Raw genomic sequence first — 17,345 nt, 5'->3', positions numbered from 1 at the left:
GGGGGGGGGGAGGTCTCTGAGTACTGGGGGCGGGGTGACTGATCCTCTGGTAACATTTCTGCGCCTATCTTTCCGGGAGATCTGACAGTTTCTCAGCTGTGTGCGTTATGTGGAGGGTGGGAAGGTGATCCTGGGAAGAGGACCTGGAAACCTCAGTTAGAAGCCGGGGAAGGGGGTCGGGGAGGGGGGCGGTAAGATCCCTTTTGGGAAACAGCCTGGCCCCGGTTTGGAACATGGGCAGCCGACTGCCCGTTTCCTGTGGGCTCGCTGTCATCCTGACCGCTCTCTGTGCAGGTGAGGAAGCCTCTTCCCTGCTCCTCGCTTGAGAGAATTCCTCCTGTTCTTCCAAACTCTCTCCAAGATTTTCAGGACATCCCGCGGCTATGGGGGGGGGGGGGGGAGAGTAAAAGGCGCCTTATAAATATTTTGCCAGCTCTTGAGTAACTGTTCCTCCTCTGTCTGGCCCGGGCCGGCTATATTGAGTGTTTCTGTCTGAAAGATTTTTTTTTCCCCTCTCTCTCTCTCTCTCTCCACAGTCTCTGGGAATTCCAAGTTCAGCGTGGGTCAGTATCCGGAAATCCTGAACGAGACAGTCGGTTCCAACGCAACTTTCTACTGCAGTTTCCCGTTCGCTCGGGATGTTTCCAAGGTCCAGGTGAACTGGTGGAGGGACGGGGAGCGGGGCTTTCTCCAGAGAAGCAGCGATTTCAGGTATCACTTCGAAATCCGGAATAAAGCCAGCGCCGCCTTTCACATTCTGCATGTGGATGTGTCTGATTCCGGGCTCTATTACTGCCGCGTTAGCAACCAGGGCAAAGCGGGGCAAGGCAGCGGCTCACGGCTCCTGGTCACCGGTAAGTGAGTCACATTCTACACCCTCACCCCCCCCAACTCAACACAGTGGGGGCCATTCCGCCCAGGGAAACGTTCAAATCTTAGGGAGGTTCCAGAGAGGGTCTCAATCAGGACAATAGTCCTAAAACATTGCTAATCACCTTCCTGACCTCCAGCTCCAGGGAACTGGGACCCACTCAACTCTGCCATCATTTCACACCCGGGCTATTGGCCGGAGGATGGGGTGGGGTAGGGGCTGTGTGATTACAAGGTGTTTAAGTAATGATGAGCCGGTGTTGGACTGGGGTAGGCAAAGTTAAAAAAATCACACAGCACTTGGGTATAGTCCAACAGGTTTATTTGAAAGCACTAGCTTTCGGAGCGCTGCTCTGAACGCTAGTGTTCCCAAACAAACCTGTAGGATTATAACCTGGTGTTATGAGATCTTTAATTAATGAGTTTTTCCACACTCCATGGCAGCGTCAAACTGGGAAACTCTTTACAATAAAAAAACAGAATATAAATGAGCAATTGAAATTGTGGACATTTAATGACCAAGCAATACGGCATAAAGTTTGCTGATTCTGTACAAGGCTTTAGTGAGACCACCAGGTCAGACCTGCTGCGCTTTTCCAGCAACACATTTCCATCTCTGATCTCCAGCATCTGCAGACCTCACTTTCTCCTTTAGTGAGACCACACCCGGACTACTGCGTACAGTTTTGGTCTCCTTAAAGAGGGGTGTAGATTTAAGGCAGTTCCGAGGTAGTTCCCTGAATTGGTCCCAGAGATATGGGGTTTGTCTTATGGGGAGAGATTGAGCAGTTTGAGATGATACTGTCTGGAGTTTAGGAGAATGAGAGGAGATCTAATTCAGGTCTCTAAGATGCTCAAGGCGAATGACAATGTCGATGTCGAGAGAATGTTTCCCCTCGTAGGTAATCGAGAAGGAGAGAGTTAAAAAATACACCACACCAAGTTATAATCCAAATAAACCTGTGATTTTAACCCTCTCCTTCCTGATGTGGAGGAGCTGGTGTTGGACTGGGGTGGACAAAGTTAAAAATCACACTACACCAGGTTACAGTCCAACAGGTTTGAAAGCTAGCGCTTCCAAATAAACCCGTTGGACTATAACCTGGTGTTGTGTGATTTTTAACTTAAATGTAATGAGGAGACAGATTTTTAAACGAATAACGTGTTAGAGGGAGGTGAGTGGGGTCGAGGCTGGGGTGAGATCAGCGCTGATGATATTGAATGTTGGTGTGGATTTTTTTCTCCTTCTCACAGGCTATTTTTTAAATGAGCCGTGTCTTTTGCAGTAAACCTGGATTTTATGGGAATATTTGAGCAGGGATTAAACATCCCGGGGCTGGAGAGTCGTTTTGGATAACCGTCTGATGGCGGCTCGGCGCCCATTCAATCCTCATCCCTTTCTCCGCCGCAGATTAACCCCGGGGTGGGCCCTGCAGTAAATGGGATCTCACTGTGTGTTCCTGTACCCGGCGGAATATCCCAGTCAGCTCCAGACTTTCCCTATAATCCCTCCCAGCTTTCACTGAAAGGCGGATGAAGCCGGGATTGAAATCCTGTGGAACATGAGTGGATTCCCCCTGAGCTGTAGCGGGTGCCTTGGCTTTGCTGCAGTATTACACTGGGTGTAGTCAGGACAGAGAGGAATAGACCCGCGAACGATTAAACATTAAAAATAAACTTCAGACTGAAATTTACACAGTGGGGCGTCAGTATTAAAATTAATATATGTTAACATGAATATAAAATCAAACTCCGTTAATTAACGGCTTAATTTAGTCGCTTTTATCTATCTAGGAGTGAACAATAATTGAAGGCTGTAATAAGTGAACCCATTTCAATAATCCCACAAACGCTTGGCGACTTTATAACATTATCTCTTTTGTGTCACTTGCATGTAACGCTGGAGATTTATTCCCTCTCTTTATCCCTACATTCCATCCCATTATCCCTATATTCCGTTCCCTTACCCTATATTCCGTCCCTGTACAGTATTCCTATATTGCCTTCCTTTTATCCCGATATTCCATTCACTTATGCCTATATCTCCTCCGCAATCCTGCTCCTCAGATGCTGCCTGACCTGCTGTGCTTTTCCAGCACCACACTCTCGACTCTGATCTCCAACATCTGCAGTCCTCACTTTCTCTGGTCAGCAGCCGCCTGTTGCTCTGAGCTCAGAGACCTCTACACTTCGGGACTCCGGACAACCACCAAGCGCGGAACTTTGACCAGGCAGCGGGGCTATTTATTGTTAAAGTGGGGAAGGGGGTGGGGGGCGAGGTTGGTGATTGACCGACCCCGACTTTCTTTATGAAATGAGGCGCTCCCACAAAACAGAACATTCCCGGCTGCGACATCATTGGGAGAGATCAGTGTCTTCGGAATTTCTTCTGTACCAAAGGCGTTTGTGTGGCGCCTACCCCTAGCACATACTGAGAGGTGGCTGAGGGCTCTTCCCCAGGAGTGGGGAGTGAGCAGGAGAGAGAGAGATGGAGACAAGGAGAGATGCGGTGTGTGAATGAGCTGGCCACAGGGTCTTGTAGGGGGCCGGCGAGGGACTTACTGAGGGGTGATGCAGTGATAAGGCGCAGACCCAGAGAGGCACAGGCCAGGCCTGGAGCAGTGGGGAGGCTTAGGGAGGAGGTTGGGGCTACAGGAGCACCAGCCTGACAGCAGTCCCAAACCACTTTCACTCAGCGTGTGTCATTGAGCGACCGGAATGGGAACTGGGGCCCACCATGAAACTGTGCGGGGAATTCTTCCGCTGGGATCTTCCCGTGCCATCGCCCTCTCGACTGCCCTGAACCGGGGGATCCCGGGGCTGTCAGGCAGTGATGAAATCGTTCATTCGAGAGTCGCTCGTTTGCATAAAAATCAAATTGGACAAACGGGAATAACTCAGCAGCAGTGTCAGACAGAAGCAAGGCTTGTGGAGATCCGAACCCAACCCGAATCAGAAAGTGCTGCAGACACTCGGCAGAGAGTGTGTGTGTGTGGGGAGAGGTAATGTGGAGGCGCCACTGTGGGACTGGGGTGGATAAAGTTAAAAATCACACAACACCAGGTATTAGTCCAACGGGTTTATTTGGAAGCACTAGCTTTCATAGCGCTGCTCCTTCATCAGGTTATGGAGAATAAGACACGGAATTTATAGCAAAAGATTACAGTGTCATGCTACTGAAATCTACTGAGCAAACCTAGATTGCTGTTAATTCTTCCATCTTTTAGAATGGGTTGTAGATTTCGGTTCAGTAATATGTAAAAGTGCTCTCAAGTTACATTCTCGAGATAATTTAAGTAACCGGGTGTTGTGTGATTTTTAACTCTGTGGAGGGTGGGAAAACAGTGTCAGGTCTCGAGTTCAGTGACCCTTGTTCAGGCTCAGAGACAGGCAGGCCGGTTCCCTCCGCAGCCAGGCTGAAAGAACAGGGCAAGTGAACACAGCAAGCCCCATATACAGTGAACCCCGCTGGCTGCAACAGCTGGGTACTTCAGCAGGGCGTCCGTCTGTATGACCCCATGTCTCCTCAGAGACATTCCGAATTCAATATCACTCTCTCTTCCCTTCACAAAGGCAGCAATATCACCTCAAGGAGCCTGTTCTGCTCATCAGGGTAAAAAACAATGACTGCAGATGCTGGAAACCAGGTTCTGGATTCGTGGTGCTGGAAGAGCACAGCAGTTCAGGCAGCATCCGAGGGGCAGTAAAATCGACGTTTCGGGCAAAAGCCCTTCATCAGGAATAAAAAGTCGGGCGGGACCGAACTAAATAACCTGACCTGTCCCTCATATCTCTTTTAGCAAATTTGGTTATTGTTGATTTAATGCCAATTATTATTTATGAACTGAACTCTCAACAGTTACAATCGTTTTAATATCGGTTATTTATGGAAAAAGATTCCAAAGTTCCTATGTAGAAACATTTGTTCGCTTCATTCCTGCAAGGTCTGGTTTTAGTTATTGCACCGTTAACCCGCCCTACACTCTCCAGGAGCAGAAATAGTCTCCCTATATTCGGTCTATAATCTCCTAAACTCAGTCACGCCGCCTCCTGAGCTGTAGCGAATACAGCTGCATTTTCTGTCACCACTTTTTCTGACTTTGCCCTTGGGGGTAGACTTTAGAATAGAATAAAATAGATTTCCTACAGTATGGAAACAGACCATTCGGCCCTTCGAGCCCACCCCGACCCTCCGAAGAGCATCCCACACTGAACCCACCCCACCCTATCTCCTCGGCATTGCCCACAGCCTGCACATCCCTGGGGCAATGTAGCCTGGCCAATCCATTTAACCTGCACATCTTTAGGCTGTGGGAGGAGACCCGGAGCAAATGCAAGTTGCATCCGTTCCCAGAGCAATCCCTCCCTGGCCCAGCACCGCTTCCAGAGACGACACCAAGGCTTCTTAAAGCGGACACGTGGCTTGGATCAAATTGTGTTCTCACACTCCACACACTGTAGCCAGAATTGCACGAGTCTGTATCCGTTTTATGGCATTTTAATGATTGATGTTCACCCCCTCCCCTTTCCCTCTGTCCCTCCCAATTCCAAAGTCTCACATTAGCCTCGACTGAAAAGTGCTCCCCAGTTTGACCCACATCCTTGGCGTATCGATATCTCTTGGTAAAACCATCCACTCACATTGCTAACCTTTCCCCGATCTGCAAACGTGCCAAAGTATTGCTCCGATTGCACAGAAAGGAAAAACGAAAGGTCAGGTTTAAACTCGTGTTGAGAGAATGTGGCTTCAACTGAATCCCAAAGGGGAGGGTTCAAGTGAACGTAGCAATAATAAAAGAGGGGAGGTTGGAATTGAACCCGCTCCCCCCAATGGTATTGACTTGGTGCCGTCTCTCCCCAAGCTTCCCCGAATTCTCCGCAGATTGACGCCACCCTGTTCGGGAGAGGGTCCGGGATCTTCCTCAGGCTCGCCTGTCTCTCTGGGGCCTTTCACTCGGACCAGCTGAGTGTCCGTTGGTTTGTGAACGGCAGCGAGGTGCTGAGCGGGATCCGCAGCCAGGTCGAGCCGAGGCCGGGCCAAGGGTTCGAGGCTTCCAGTTACCTGGAGGAGACGCGGCCGGTTCGCAATGGGACGCTTTACAGCTGCCGGCTGTCGTTCAGTGGGAAGCAAGTGGAAGTCCGGTACACCTACATCTCCGGTGCTGAAGGTACGGCGCTGTCCTACACATTGTTCGTGGGCTTTGGTGCCAGTCTGACTACTCTCATCCCATGTGCCCAGCACTTGGCCCCTTACCCTTGTATGTCCTCGTGTCTCAGGTGCTTTGGTCAATGTGCTTTCTGAAACTAGTGGGACCCGAATGTGGGTCTTTATAAACTGACCGTACTGCACACGGACACACCTCAGTCAGAAAGGCACTGCCTGCTAACAGCTTTCTAAAGGGAATGCCATTGAAGATTGAGAAATGATATACACGGCTTACAAAGACACAACCAGACTAATTACCCCCTCAAAGGGAAAGCCTCCTCCAGTGCTATCTAATTTCTTCATTCCCCCTATCAGTGGCCTTTCCATGTTTGAGTAGGAGCAGTTAATGGAACTTGAGAAATAAGAAAAGGATGATTATTGGAATTGTACTATAAACGCATCCGTCCCCTCCCCAATAGTCAGTTGGAAGTTGAGAAACAAATTTGTAAGGAGATCTCAGTTATCTGTAAGAATAATGGGTTGGTTATGGTAGGGGATTTAACTTTCCAAACATAGACTGGGACTGCCATTGTGTTAAGGGATTAGATGGAGAGGAATTTGTTACATATGTACAAGAACATTTTCTGATTTAATATGTGGATGTACCTACTGGAGAAGGTGCAAAACTTGACCTACTCTTGGGAAATAGGGCAGGGCAGGTGACTGAGGTGTCAATGGGGGCCAAATGGATGTTTTCTATTTGGACTTCAGGGAGGCCTTTGATAAAGTGCTGCACAGAGGCTGCTGAGCAAGATAAGGGCCCATGGTGTTAAAGGCTTGGATAGAAGATTGGCTGTGTGGCAGAAGGCAGAAATCGGGGATAAAAGGGTCCTTCTCAGGATAGAAGCCAATGACTAGTGATGTCCTGCAAGGGTCAGCGTTGGGAGCACAATCTTTCACTTTATACATTAACATCTAGATGAAGGGACTGAGAACATTCTGGGTAAGTTTGCCAATGATACAAGGAGGGGCAGGTAGTATTGAGGAGAGGGGAAGGCCGCAGACGGATTTGGACAAGTAAGGAGAGTGAGCTAAGAAATGGCAGATGGAGTACAGTGTGGGAAAGTGTGAGGTCATGCACTTTGTGAGGAAGAATAGAGGCATGGAATATTTTCTATGTGGGGAAAAAATTCAAAAATTCTGGAGCACAAAGGGATTTGGAAGTCCCAGTCCAGGATTCTCTTAAGGTAAATGTATAGGTTGAATCAGTAATTAGAAAGGTAAATACAATGTTGTCATTTTACCTTGAGAGGACTGGAATATAAAAACAGGGATGTATTTCTTCGGCTCTACAAGGCTCTGGTCAGAACACATTTAGAATACTGTGAGGAATTTTGGGCGCACATCTCAGGAAAGATGCATTGGCCCTGGAGCAGGACCCGAGGAGGTTCACGAGAGTGATCTCAGCAATGAAAGGCTGAGGAATATGAGGAACATTTGAGGACTCTGGGACTATACTTGATGCAGTTTAGAAGATTGAGAGAGGGACCTGATCGAGACTTAAAGAATACTAAATAGACTGGACATAATGGATGTTGGGAAGATGTATCTATTGGCAGGAGAGACCAGGACCCGAGAACACAGCCTGAGAGAAAAGGGAATATCATTTAGAACGGAGATAGGGAGAAACTTCATTAACCAGAGTGGTGAATCTATGGAATTCATTGCCACAGAAGGTTTTTGGGGCCAGGTCATTGAGTATATTTAAAACAGAGATAGATAGGTTCTTGATTCAAAGGGGGAAAATGGGGTTGAAAACCTGTCAGCCATGATTGGATGGTGGAACAGGTACAATGGGCCAAATGGCCTAATTTATGTTTCTATGGTCTTATAATTCTATTAGTTTTAAAATAGTGATGGAAAAGGATCAACCAGATCTAAATGATAACCTTCTAAATTGGAGGAGGGCTAATTTTGACTGTTTTAGGTGAGAACTTTCAGAAGTTGATTAAGGATAGACATTCGCAGGTAAAGGGATGGCTGGAAAATAGGAAGCCATCAAAAATGAGAGAGTGAGAGTGCAGAGACAGTATATTTCTGTTGGCATGGAAGGCAAGGCTGTTAGGTGTAGGGAACGTGGATGAGGAGGGAAATTGAGGTTTTGCTCAAGAATAAGAAGGAAGCATGTGTCAGGTATAGATAGCAGAGATCAAGTGAATCCTGAGAAGAATAGAAAGACAGCAGGAGTATATTTAAGAGGGACATTAGGAGGGCAAAAAGGGCACATGAGAGAGCTTCGGCAAATAGGATTAAGGAGAATCCAAAGGGATTCTACAAATACATTAAGGAAAAAAAAGTAACTTGGGAGAGAATAGGCCCTCTTAAAGATCAGCAAGACCACCTGGGTGTGGGACCACAAGAGATAAGGGAGACACTAAATGAGTATTTTGCACCAGTATTTGCTGTGGAGAAGGGTATGGAAGAGAGAGAACATGGGAAACAAATTGCGACATCTTGAAAAATGTCCATATTACAAAGAAGGTGGTGCTGGACATTTTAAAAAGCATAAAAGTGGATAAATCCCCAAAACCCGATCAAGTGTACCCTCGGACTCTGTGGGAAGCTAGAGAAGTGATTGCTGAGCCCCTTGCTAAGATATTTGTTTCATTGGTAGCCACAGGTGAGGTACCAGAAGACTGGAGATTGGGTAATTTGGTGCCACTATTTTAAAAAGGTGGTAAGGAAAAGCCAGGGAACTATAGACCGGTGAGCCTGACATCAATGGTGGGCAATTTGTTGGAGGGAAACCTGAGAGACAGGATTTCCATGTTTTTGGAAAGGCAAGGACTGATTAGGGTAAGTCAGCATGCCCTTGTGCATGGGAAATCATGTCTTATGAATGTGACTGAGTTTTTTGAAGAAGTAACAAAGAGGATTGATGAGGGCAGAGTGGTGGATGTGATCTATATGGACTTCAGTAAGGCATTCAACAAGGTTCCCCACGGAAGACTGGTTAGCAAGGTTAGATCACATGGAATACAAGAAGAGAAGTTTGGCTAGAGAAGTGGCTCGAAAGTTGAAGACAGAGGGTGGTGGTGGAGGGCTGCTTTTCAAACTGGAGGCCTGTGACTAATAATATGCCATAAGTATCCACTTCTTTTTGTCAATTATACAAATAATTTTGATATGACATAGGAGGTATGGTTAATAGGTTTGCAGATGACACCAAAATTGGAGGTGTAGTAGACAGCAAAGAAGGCCACCTCAGAGTACAACAGGATCTTGATCAGATGGGCCAATGGGCTGAGGAGTGGCAGATGGAGCTTAATTTAGCTAAATGTCAAGTGCTGCATACCTTACCCAGATAAGGTCCTGGGGAGTGTTGCTAATCAAAGAGACCTTGGAATGCAGGTTCATAGGCCACTTTTGGAAAACTGCATGCAATTCTGGTCTCCCTGGTATAGGAAGGATGTTGTGAAATTTGAAAGGATGCAGAAATGATTTACAAGGATGTTGCCAGGGTTGGAGAGTTAGAGTTATAGGAAGAGGCTGAATAGACTGGGGCTGTTTTCCCTGGAGCGTCAGAGGCTGAGGGGTGACCATATAGAGGTTTATAAAATCATGAGGGGCATGGATAGGGTAAATAGACAAGGTCTTTGCCCTGGAGTGAGAGAATCCAGAACGAGAGGGCATAGATTTAGGGTGAGACGGGAAAGATATAAAAGAGACCTAAGGGGCAACTATTTCACACAGAGAGTGCTGTGTGTATGGAATGAGCTGCCAGAGGAAGTGGTGGAGGCTGGTACAATTACAACATCTAAAAGGCATCTGGATTGGTATATAAATAGGAAGGGTTTAGAGGGATATGGGCCAAATAATGGCAAATGGGACTAGATTAATTTCAGATATCTGGTCGGTATAGACAAGTTGGACAAAAGACTCTTCTTCCATACTGTACGACTCTAAGACTCTATGTCTTGAGGGGTTTATGACCTGCAGCAATACCAATTTCCCATTCTGCCATCTCTGAGGAATAGTCCGTGTAAGGCATAGAAATGAGGTGCATTGCCCAAAAAAAAATATCATTTTGACCAAATTCCTCCAGCCAATGGAAAGGACCCAGTGAAATTGAACCCATATTTTGTATCTTAACACGGGCTTACGTTCCCCACCAGCTACTTCATTCAAAGTCACTTGGATGATCTTCATTTTCAAACTAATTCATTTCCTTCAGCAAATGAAGACCATCACGAACCCCAATTTTTGCTGCAGCATTCTATTTTGGGATTTGTAGGAGAGAGATTCCCCCAACCAGAGAGAAAAACTGGGAGGCAGACAGGATACAGGCACATAGTGGACTTTTATTCAAGCAAAAACTTGCTAGTACAGGGGAATGGCCAAAACATCTTCCCTGAATCTGGCTTTGGCGTGAGAACATAATCATTTTCTTAATCTTCAGCTCCGATTGGAAAAGAGATCAATGACGCACTCTGATTTTACAGTAAAAAGCAATATTTTTATATATTGTGTTACAATAATCAATGTGGTTACTGAACACCTGATCAATGGACAGTCTTAAGTTCTTAATTTTTTAATGATGTTTAACAATTATTGTAATCGCTTGGCCTTAGGATCTTTCTATGCTGCATTCCAAAGTTGCTGGCTGTCCACTTTTTGATCATACCCACATTGTTTATCTCTAAGGACTGCTTGAATTCTATTCTCTATTGTACTGGCTATCTGTTAGCAAATTCCATTACCTCGTAAAAAAGCTGATTCTGTTATAATTATTATTAATATTACAAGTTTTCTAATTTTTTTAGCTAATCAGACAACATATGCCAGGCATCTCTTCAATGTTCATAATTATGTTGAAATCTGTGATTATTTAAAGAATCTTTAATTGTAATCTATTAATATTGTAAATAGTTTCAAAGAGACAGCTAATTTTTGCAAGATAACTTTAGCTGCTGTTTTTATGGCTGAGCATATTGTTAATGAGACTAGAAATAATTACATTTGTGATGAGTTTTGAAGTTTTTGAGTTGCAATTTCATTTTGTTACAAATCTAAATGTTTTTTAAAAACCGTCTTTATTGCTGTGTTTGTATTCTTTAGAATTTTGCTATTCAGATAATGCTTTATTTTGCCTTGGAAAATTCCCTTCTCAAAGGCCCTTTTTTTCACTTATGCTGAAGCAAGATTTTTTAAAGTCCAGCTATTTTCGTATCTCTCAAAAAAAGGCAATTGAAGCAAACTTGTAAGTTCCAGTCATAAAAAAAAGGCAGCTTCAACAGGATTGCAACGTAATGTGCATTATTACATCTGTGCCTTGGCATGAGATATTTGTTTAGCAGAGAAATAGCTTGCTAAATGCCTGCTCACAAACTTGATGGCTCTTAAAGGTCACAATATTTCTGCATTTGGGATAACTCCTGCCACCACAATTCAGAAATTAAAGTAGAAATTGATCAAATTTAAATGGTGTTGATCAGTTACAGTAGCTGTGAAAGCTGAGATTGAGTGCAGCTCTGTGAGAGAAATGTTGACATTAACCCCAATGCCTTCAGTCCTTTGAAGGGACAGAGAGTGCAGACAGGTCAAAAAGAAGCTCCTCTTGTTCAGGTCTAGACAAGGACCAACATCAATGATGAGCTTATTCAGTCCATAAATGGGGAAATGCAAGTTTGTCACAGAGAAGACTTTTGCAGTGAATAAGGACACAGTTAGAATAGTAGGGGACAGAAAAGGTCAATTAAAGTATTTCTCCTCTACCCATTGTTCCATTGTCATCCTGACAATTTTATGATACATATATATTTCTAACCAGTAAGTATTATTTACAACCACTATGTTTACTTATCAGGATGTGGTATTGTCAGATTAAATCACCTTCTTGTTCAATGTATCAGTGTTGGAGTGTATGAGTTTGAAGTATGCAAAATGTTGTATTGTTCACACATTTCCTGTGGTGCGATTTTGCTATCACATTGAATTCTGTATTTGCACTTTGAGCTTTTGCAGAGCCAGACTCAGGTGTTCTGCCTTGGTGGATCTATATCGCTGTCGGGAGTGGGGTTTTCCTCCTGCTGCTTCTGATTATTACAATAATACTTTGTAAATTCTGCAGAGGTGAGCATATTGTACTTTGCTAATCGGTTTAAATGTAGAATTTTCAATGCACAATTTTTTAAAATACAAATTACAGTGAATTGAAGCGATAGTGCAAATGAATTATGTTTGGCTGAAACACCAGTACTATGAATAGAACAATCAATACAACACTGAGGAAGTTAATATTCTCCTCTATAGATAAACAACAATTATTTTACGCCATTAGTCAATTGTCAGTTTGACATATAAATGGAATAATTGGTTTGGCATTTCAATTAATGCAAGGGTGAATGAATGATTCAATGCCATAGATAGTTACTTGTGGTGCATTAAGTATCCTGACATTACAGCTAGCACATTGCAGTACTGTAGTCTAATTCTGTCCTGTTACTGGTGGGTATGATAGAAAAAAAGTGGTATGTAATATACCCAGGTTTGCCACCTTGGAATCCTGCAGTTTTTTTGTAAGTCTTCAGATAAATCTATGCTTACTCACCTTTTCAAAGTGTTAGGCCTTCAAAAATCAGTAAATTCTACACTTAACAAATGCAAAGATTGAGGAATTGATAATGGCAAAGTGGGAAATCACAGATCAAACTAATGCCATAAGAAGATTTAAACACAGTACATCTACCAGACTCCCTTTATCAGCCCCTCAAAGAACTTTAGCAAATTTATCAAATGAGATCCATTTCACAAAACCATGTTGACTCTGTTTGATTGTGGCAAGCTTTTGCAGAGCAAGAATCAGGTATTCTGCCAACCATTCAAACCAATATTTTGTATTGGTCTTCACAGTGGACGGCATTATAAAAATCCCGGAAATAACAGATAAGCAAGATATGGGTGGAAAGATTTTGTAACAGTTTCTAATGCAAGGGACAAATGAATGGGACTAGAAGCACCAGGATCTGATGGCCTGCATCAGAGGCCTTTAAAGAAAGTGGCTGCAGAGATATTCATCAAAATATTCCAGAGATTACTGGATTCCAAGCAAGTTCCAGCAAATTAGTTGCTCCTATTCAAGAAGGGAAAGAGCCAGAAAGCAAGAAACTATAGTCAGTTTTTCTAATGTCTGTCATTGGAAAGATCCAGAGTCCATTCTTAAAGAAGAAATGGCAGGGCATTTAGAACAGCTTAACACAATCAAATAGAATCAACATGGTTATGTGAAAGGAAAATCAGGTTTGACAAATTTGCTGGTGTTCTTTGAGAATACAATAAGCAGAGTTGATAAAGGGGAACTGTTAAGATGTATTTAAATTTTCAAATGACATTAAATTAGGTACCACATAAAAGGTTATTGCACTAAATGGGAGCTTGTGGTATTGGGAATAATATATAACATTGGTTAGGATTGGTTAACATACTGAAGTCAGTCAGGATTAATAGTTCTTTTTCAGGTTGGAAAAACAAAGCTCTTGGATTGTCACAACATTCAGTCGTAGTGCCTCAATTATTTACTGTCTATATTGGTGAGTTGGGAAGGGGGCAGAATGTAACATATTGATATTTGTGCATGTTACAAAAATAGATGGGAGAGCTTGTTATGATGAGGACATAAGGAATAGCAAAATGATACAGAGAGGTTGAGAGAATGGGGAAAAATATAGCTGATGGTGTTTAATATAGGGAAATAAAATTTTGGTGAGAAGAATCAAAAGGAGAGAGACTCCATAAAAGTGCAGCACAAAAGGATTTGGATGTCCTTGTGCTTGAATCTGAAAAATTTAGCATACAGCTGCAGAAAGTAATTAAATCAGAGAATTTTGGCCTTTATTGTTAAATGGTTGAAGTTTAAAAACAGGAAATGTTTCTTACAACTGTACAGTATGTCTGTGAGGCCACATCTGGAGTACTGTATGCAGTTTTGGCCATTGTATTTTTATAAAAAAAGGTATAAAGCCATTGGAGGCTGTTCAAAAGTGAATTAGCAGGCTGATTCCTCGGATAAAGAGATTGATTTATCAAGAACAGCTCAGCACGTAGGGCTTTGTTTATTAGAGTTTCGATAAATGATGGTGATTTTAATGAAACGTACAAGATTCTGAGGGTCTCAACAGGGTAAATGTCGAAACGATGTTTCCATTAATGGGGGAGTCTTAAACTAGGGGACATCATTGCAGAATAAGGAAACACTCAGATACAACAGAATTTCCTCTCTCAGAGGACAGGACGTGCTTGCATTCCCAGCCTCAGGGAATTGTAGAGATTAGATCATTGCAAGCATTTAAAGAGGAGGTAGGCAGGTTTTTGAAATATCAGTGTTGACGGTATGCTGAACTAGCTTGAAAAAGGGTTGAACCATGGGTAAATCATCCAATGAACCCGATGAATAGTAAACCAGGCTTAAGGGGCAGAATGGCCTATTCCTACTCCTTTTTTTCATACTCTTATCATTACAGTAATTATAATAAGACTCACATTACTCTGACTGTATTCATAATGATGAGAAATAATTGGCAGCAAAAAGAAAATTGTGGCAGCAATCAGTAGTGATCTGGTTAAAAACTAAAATATTTTGATTGCTCCAGCACTGGGATCTGTTAAATTAAATGAAACAGAGTGATGTCATACACATTCATTGAATGGTTCCTGGATTGGATTATAAAAGTGGATTGTTGCTATGAATCATTGTGTCAAAGGCAGTTATACATTGAAGGACAATTTGTGATCTGTCTGATACTAATCTGGTAGAGAATTTATTTAAAAATCATGTTTTTAAAATCTGTTTATTCTCTGGTAGGCAGAAGACGAAAAAGAGGAGAACACAGATGTGTTCAGGTAATTTTTCTATTAGCTTCTCTGTAATACTTTAAAAATGCGGGAGAGGGTTCTCACTGCATTTTTCCTTGGACATTCCATCTTGGATGTTGTCTTTATTGATTCTTTATAATTCACACTTATTGAGAGATTATACATATATGTATGCACATTTAATTATTCGACTATTCGGTTATAGGGTAGCACAATAGTTAGCGCTGTTGCCTCACAGCGTCAGGGATCTGGGTTTGTTTCCTGCTTGGGAGACTGTCTGTGTGGAGTTTGTATATTATCCCCGTGTCTGCATGGGTTTCTTTCCAGTTTCCTCCCACAATCCAAAGATGTGTCGGTGAGGTGGATTGGCCATGCTGAAATTACCCCATATTATCCAAGGAAGTGTAGCTTAGGTGGATAATCCAGGGGAAATGCAAGGTTTCAGGGATAAGGTTAGTGAGTTTTGAGAAGATTTGTAGGTCAGGTTGAGGTTCTGGATGTAAGTTTGCTGAGTGACCTGGAAGCTAACCTTTCAGCTCAGCGAGCAAACTTACATCCAGTGATAGGGTGCCTTTGTGGTGATGTGGTCTCAATGGGCTGAATTGTTTGCTTTCACACTGTAGGGATTCTGTGATGATTCTATAGACTTATCCAGCATGGAAACAGACCCTTCAGTACAACTAGTCCAGACCAACCATGTTCCCAAACTAAACGAGTCCTACCTGCCTACATTTGGCCCATGTTCCTCCAAATCCTTCCTGTTCATGAACTTAACCAAATATCTTTTGTAACTGTGTTCACATCCATCACTTTCTCTAGCAGCTCATTCCCCTCACGAACCACTCTCTGTGTAAAGAAGTTGACCCTAATGTCCTTTTGAATCTTTCTCCTTTCTCTTGCCGGTATCTTGTTGAAGTGACACTGCAAGAGTGTACCTCCACGGCATGGCCCCAAATTTAATGAGGGGATGGTGGAACTGATGTCCACCAACACCAAAACAAGCAGCATGTTTGGGAACAATGAAGTTATTCAGCTCACCTAGTTAAGCTCACCAAATCCAGTCCCTGGCTTGTTGATGGAAGATGCAATTCAGTGTGCTTGGGACATGCAAACAAATATTAACAGGAAAGTTAACTTGCAGTCAGGTAAATAGTGAGGGGAGTGAAAGCCTGGGGACAAGTACAGTCTATTTCTTTATGGGGCACAGAAGGTTTTGGTACTGTCAAGTTCAATGTCTTGCTGATATCCTTTGTACTCTTGGCTTCCAGCATATGCAGAAACCAACTAATTTCAAGATGGCATATACAGCTATGGATTCCAGTGGCCCTTCAACAGATACAAAGCACCAGTATGTGGAAAAGAAAACAGCTTGTCCCCCCGTCCCACTAAGAAACCCACAGAAAAACAACAAACTTATTTATGCCTCACCACAACTCAGAAAGCAACAGGGCCGAAAATGAACCACACTGTGCAGTGAGCACACATGCAGCACAGCAGTTACTAGCAAGAAGTTGGTTCTCCAACCTTAGCTCGACATGAATTAACATGCCAATGCAACAGCATCTTTTAAAATGGTTAATTAAAATGATAATATTGTCAGTAAGTTTTATTTTACTTTGTCCCCTCAAGAATGTTGCTGAATAAGAACTTTTGTGTTATAAATATAACAAATGATATGACAATAACTGATGTTAATGACAGTAGCCTAATATTAGGCAACCGTTGGCTGAGTGCAGTGCTCGGTAAAGGAATTGTGTAGTCTTCACAAATTAAAACCAAAAGCTGAAATTGGATTTGAAAATTACAACAAAAATATCCAATTGTCTCTCCAACCCTTCCCCTATCCCAACATCCTTACCTTGAACAGCACAAAGTACATTAGCAAACACATCATGCACAGCACTTTCCTATGAGCATTTGACAATTCTGCTGTTCTTGTTTGATGGTGCAGAATTGTGAGTGGCACGGTGGCACAGTGGTTAGCACTGCTGCCTCACAGCGCCAGAGACCCGGGTTCAATTCCTGCCTCAGGCGACTGACTGTGTGGAGTTTGCACATTCTCCCTGTGCTCTGGGTGCTCCGGTTTCCTCCCACAGTCCAAAGATGTGCAGGTCAGGTGAATTGGCCATACTAAATTGCCCGTAGTGTTAGGTAAGGGGTAAATGTAGGGGTATGGGTGGGTTGCGCTTCGGCGGGTCGGTGTGGACTTGTTGGGCTGAAGGGCCTGTTTCCACACTGTAATCTAATCTAATCTAAAAAAATCTAATCTAATTGATGGAAAACCTCACCGAGTCAGTGTTATAATATTTCAGGGAAATAATTTGTGAGGGCACACCTGAGATTTTTCAAACAATAAAAAGGGACAATGATTATGTGTATAGGAAGGCAGTTTGTGCAGAGCCAGCTGAGAAGGACATAAAATAAATAATGTCATCAGCTAAATATAACACACAGATTT

At 43.3% G+C, this 17,345-nt stretch overlaps 1 protein-coding gene across 1 annotated transcript; it reads left to right on the top strand.

The window, feature by feature from the left end:
* The first annotated feature begins 147 nt into the window (after positions 1 to 147).
* Positions 148 to 16,918, top strand: LOC122558520. The gene is made up of 6 exons (XM_043707199.1): positions 148 to 294; positions 537 to 854; positions 5,733 to 6,038; positions 12,032 to 12,148; positions 14,877 to 14,914; positions 16,156 to 16,918. Exons 1-6 carry the CDS (start codon positions 234 to 236, stop codon positions 16,345 to 16,347), a joined length of 1,032 nt encoding a protein of 343 aa, XP_043563134.1. The 5' UTR covers positions 148 to 233; the 3' UTR covers positions 16,348 to 16,918.
* Positions 16,919 to 17,345: the final 427 nt, after the last annotated feature.

Source organism: Chiloscyllium plagiosum, chromosome 17 (assembly GCF_004010195.1).
Source record: "Chiloscyllium plagiosum isolate BGI_BamShark_2017 chromosome 17, ASM401019v2, whole genome shotgun sequence".
NCBI classification, from domain to species: domain Eukaryota; kingdom Metazoa; phylum Chordata; class Chondrichthyes; order Orectolobiformes; family Hemiscylliidae; genus Chiloscyllium; species Chiloscyllium plagiosum.
This window is presented reverse-complemented; position numbering and strand designations above follow the sequence as displayed.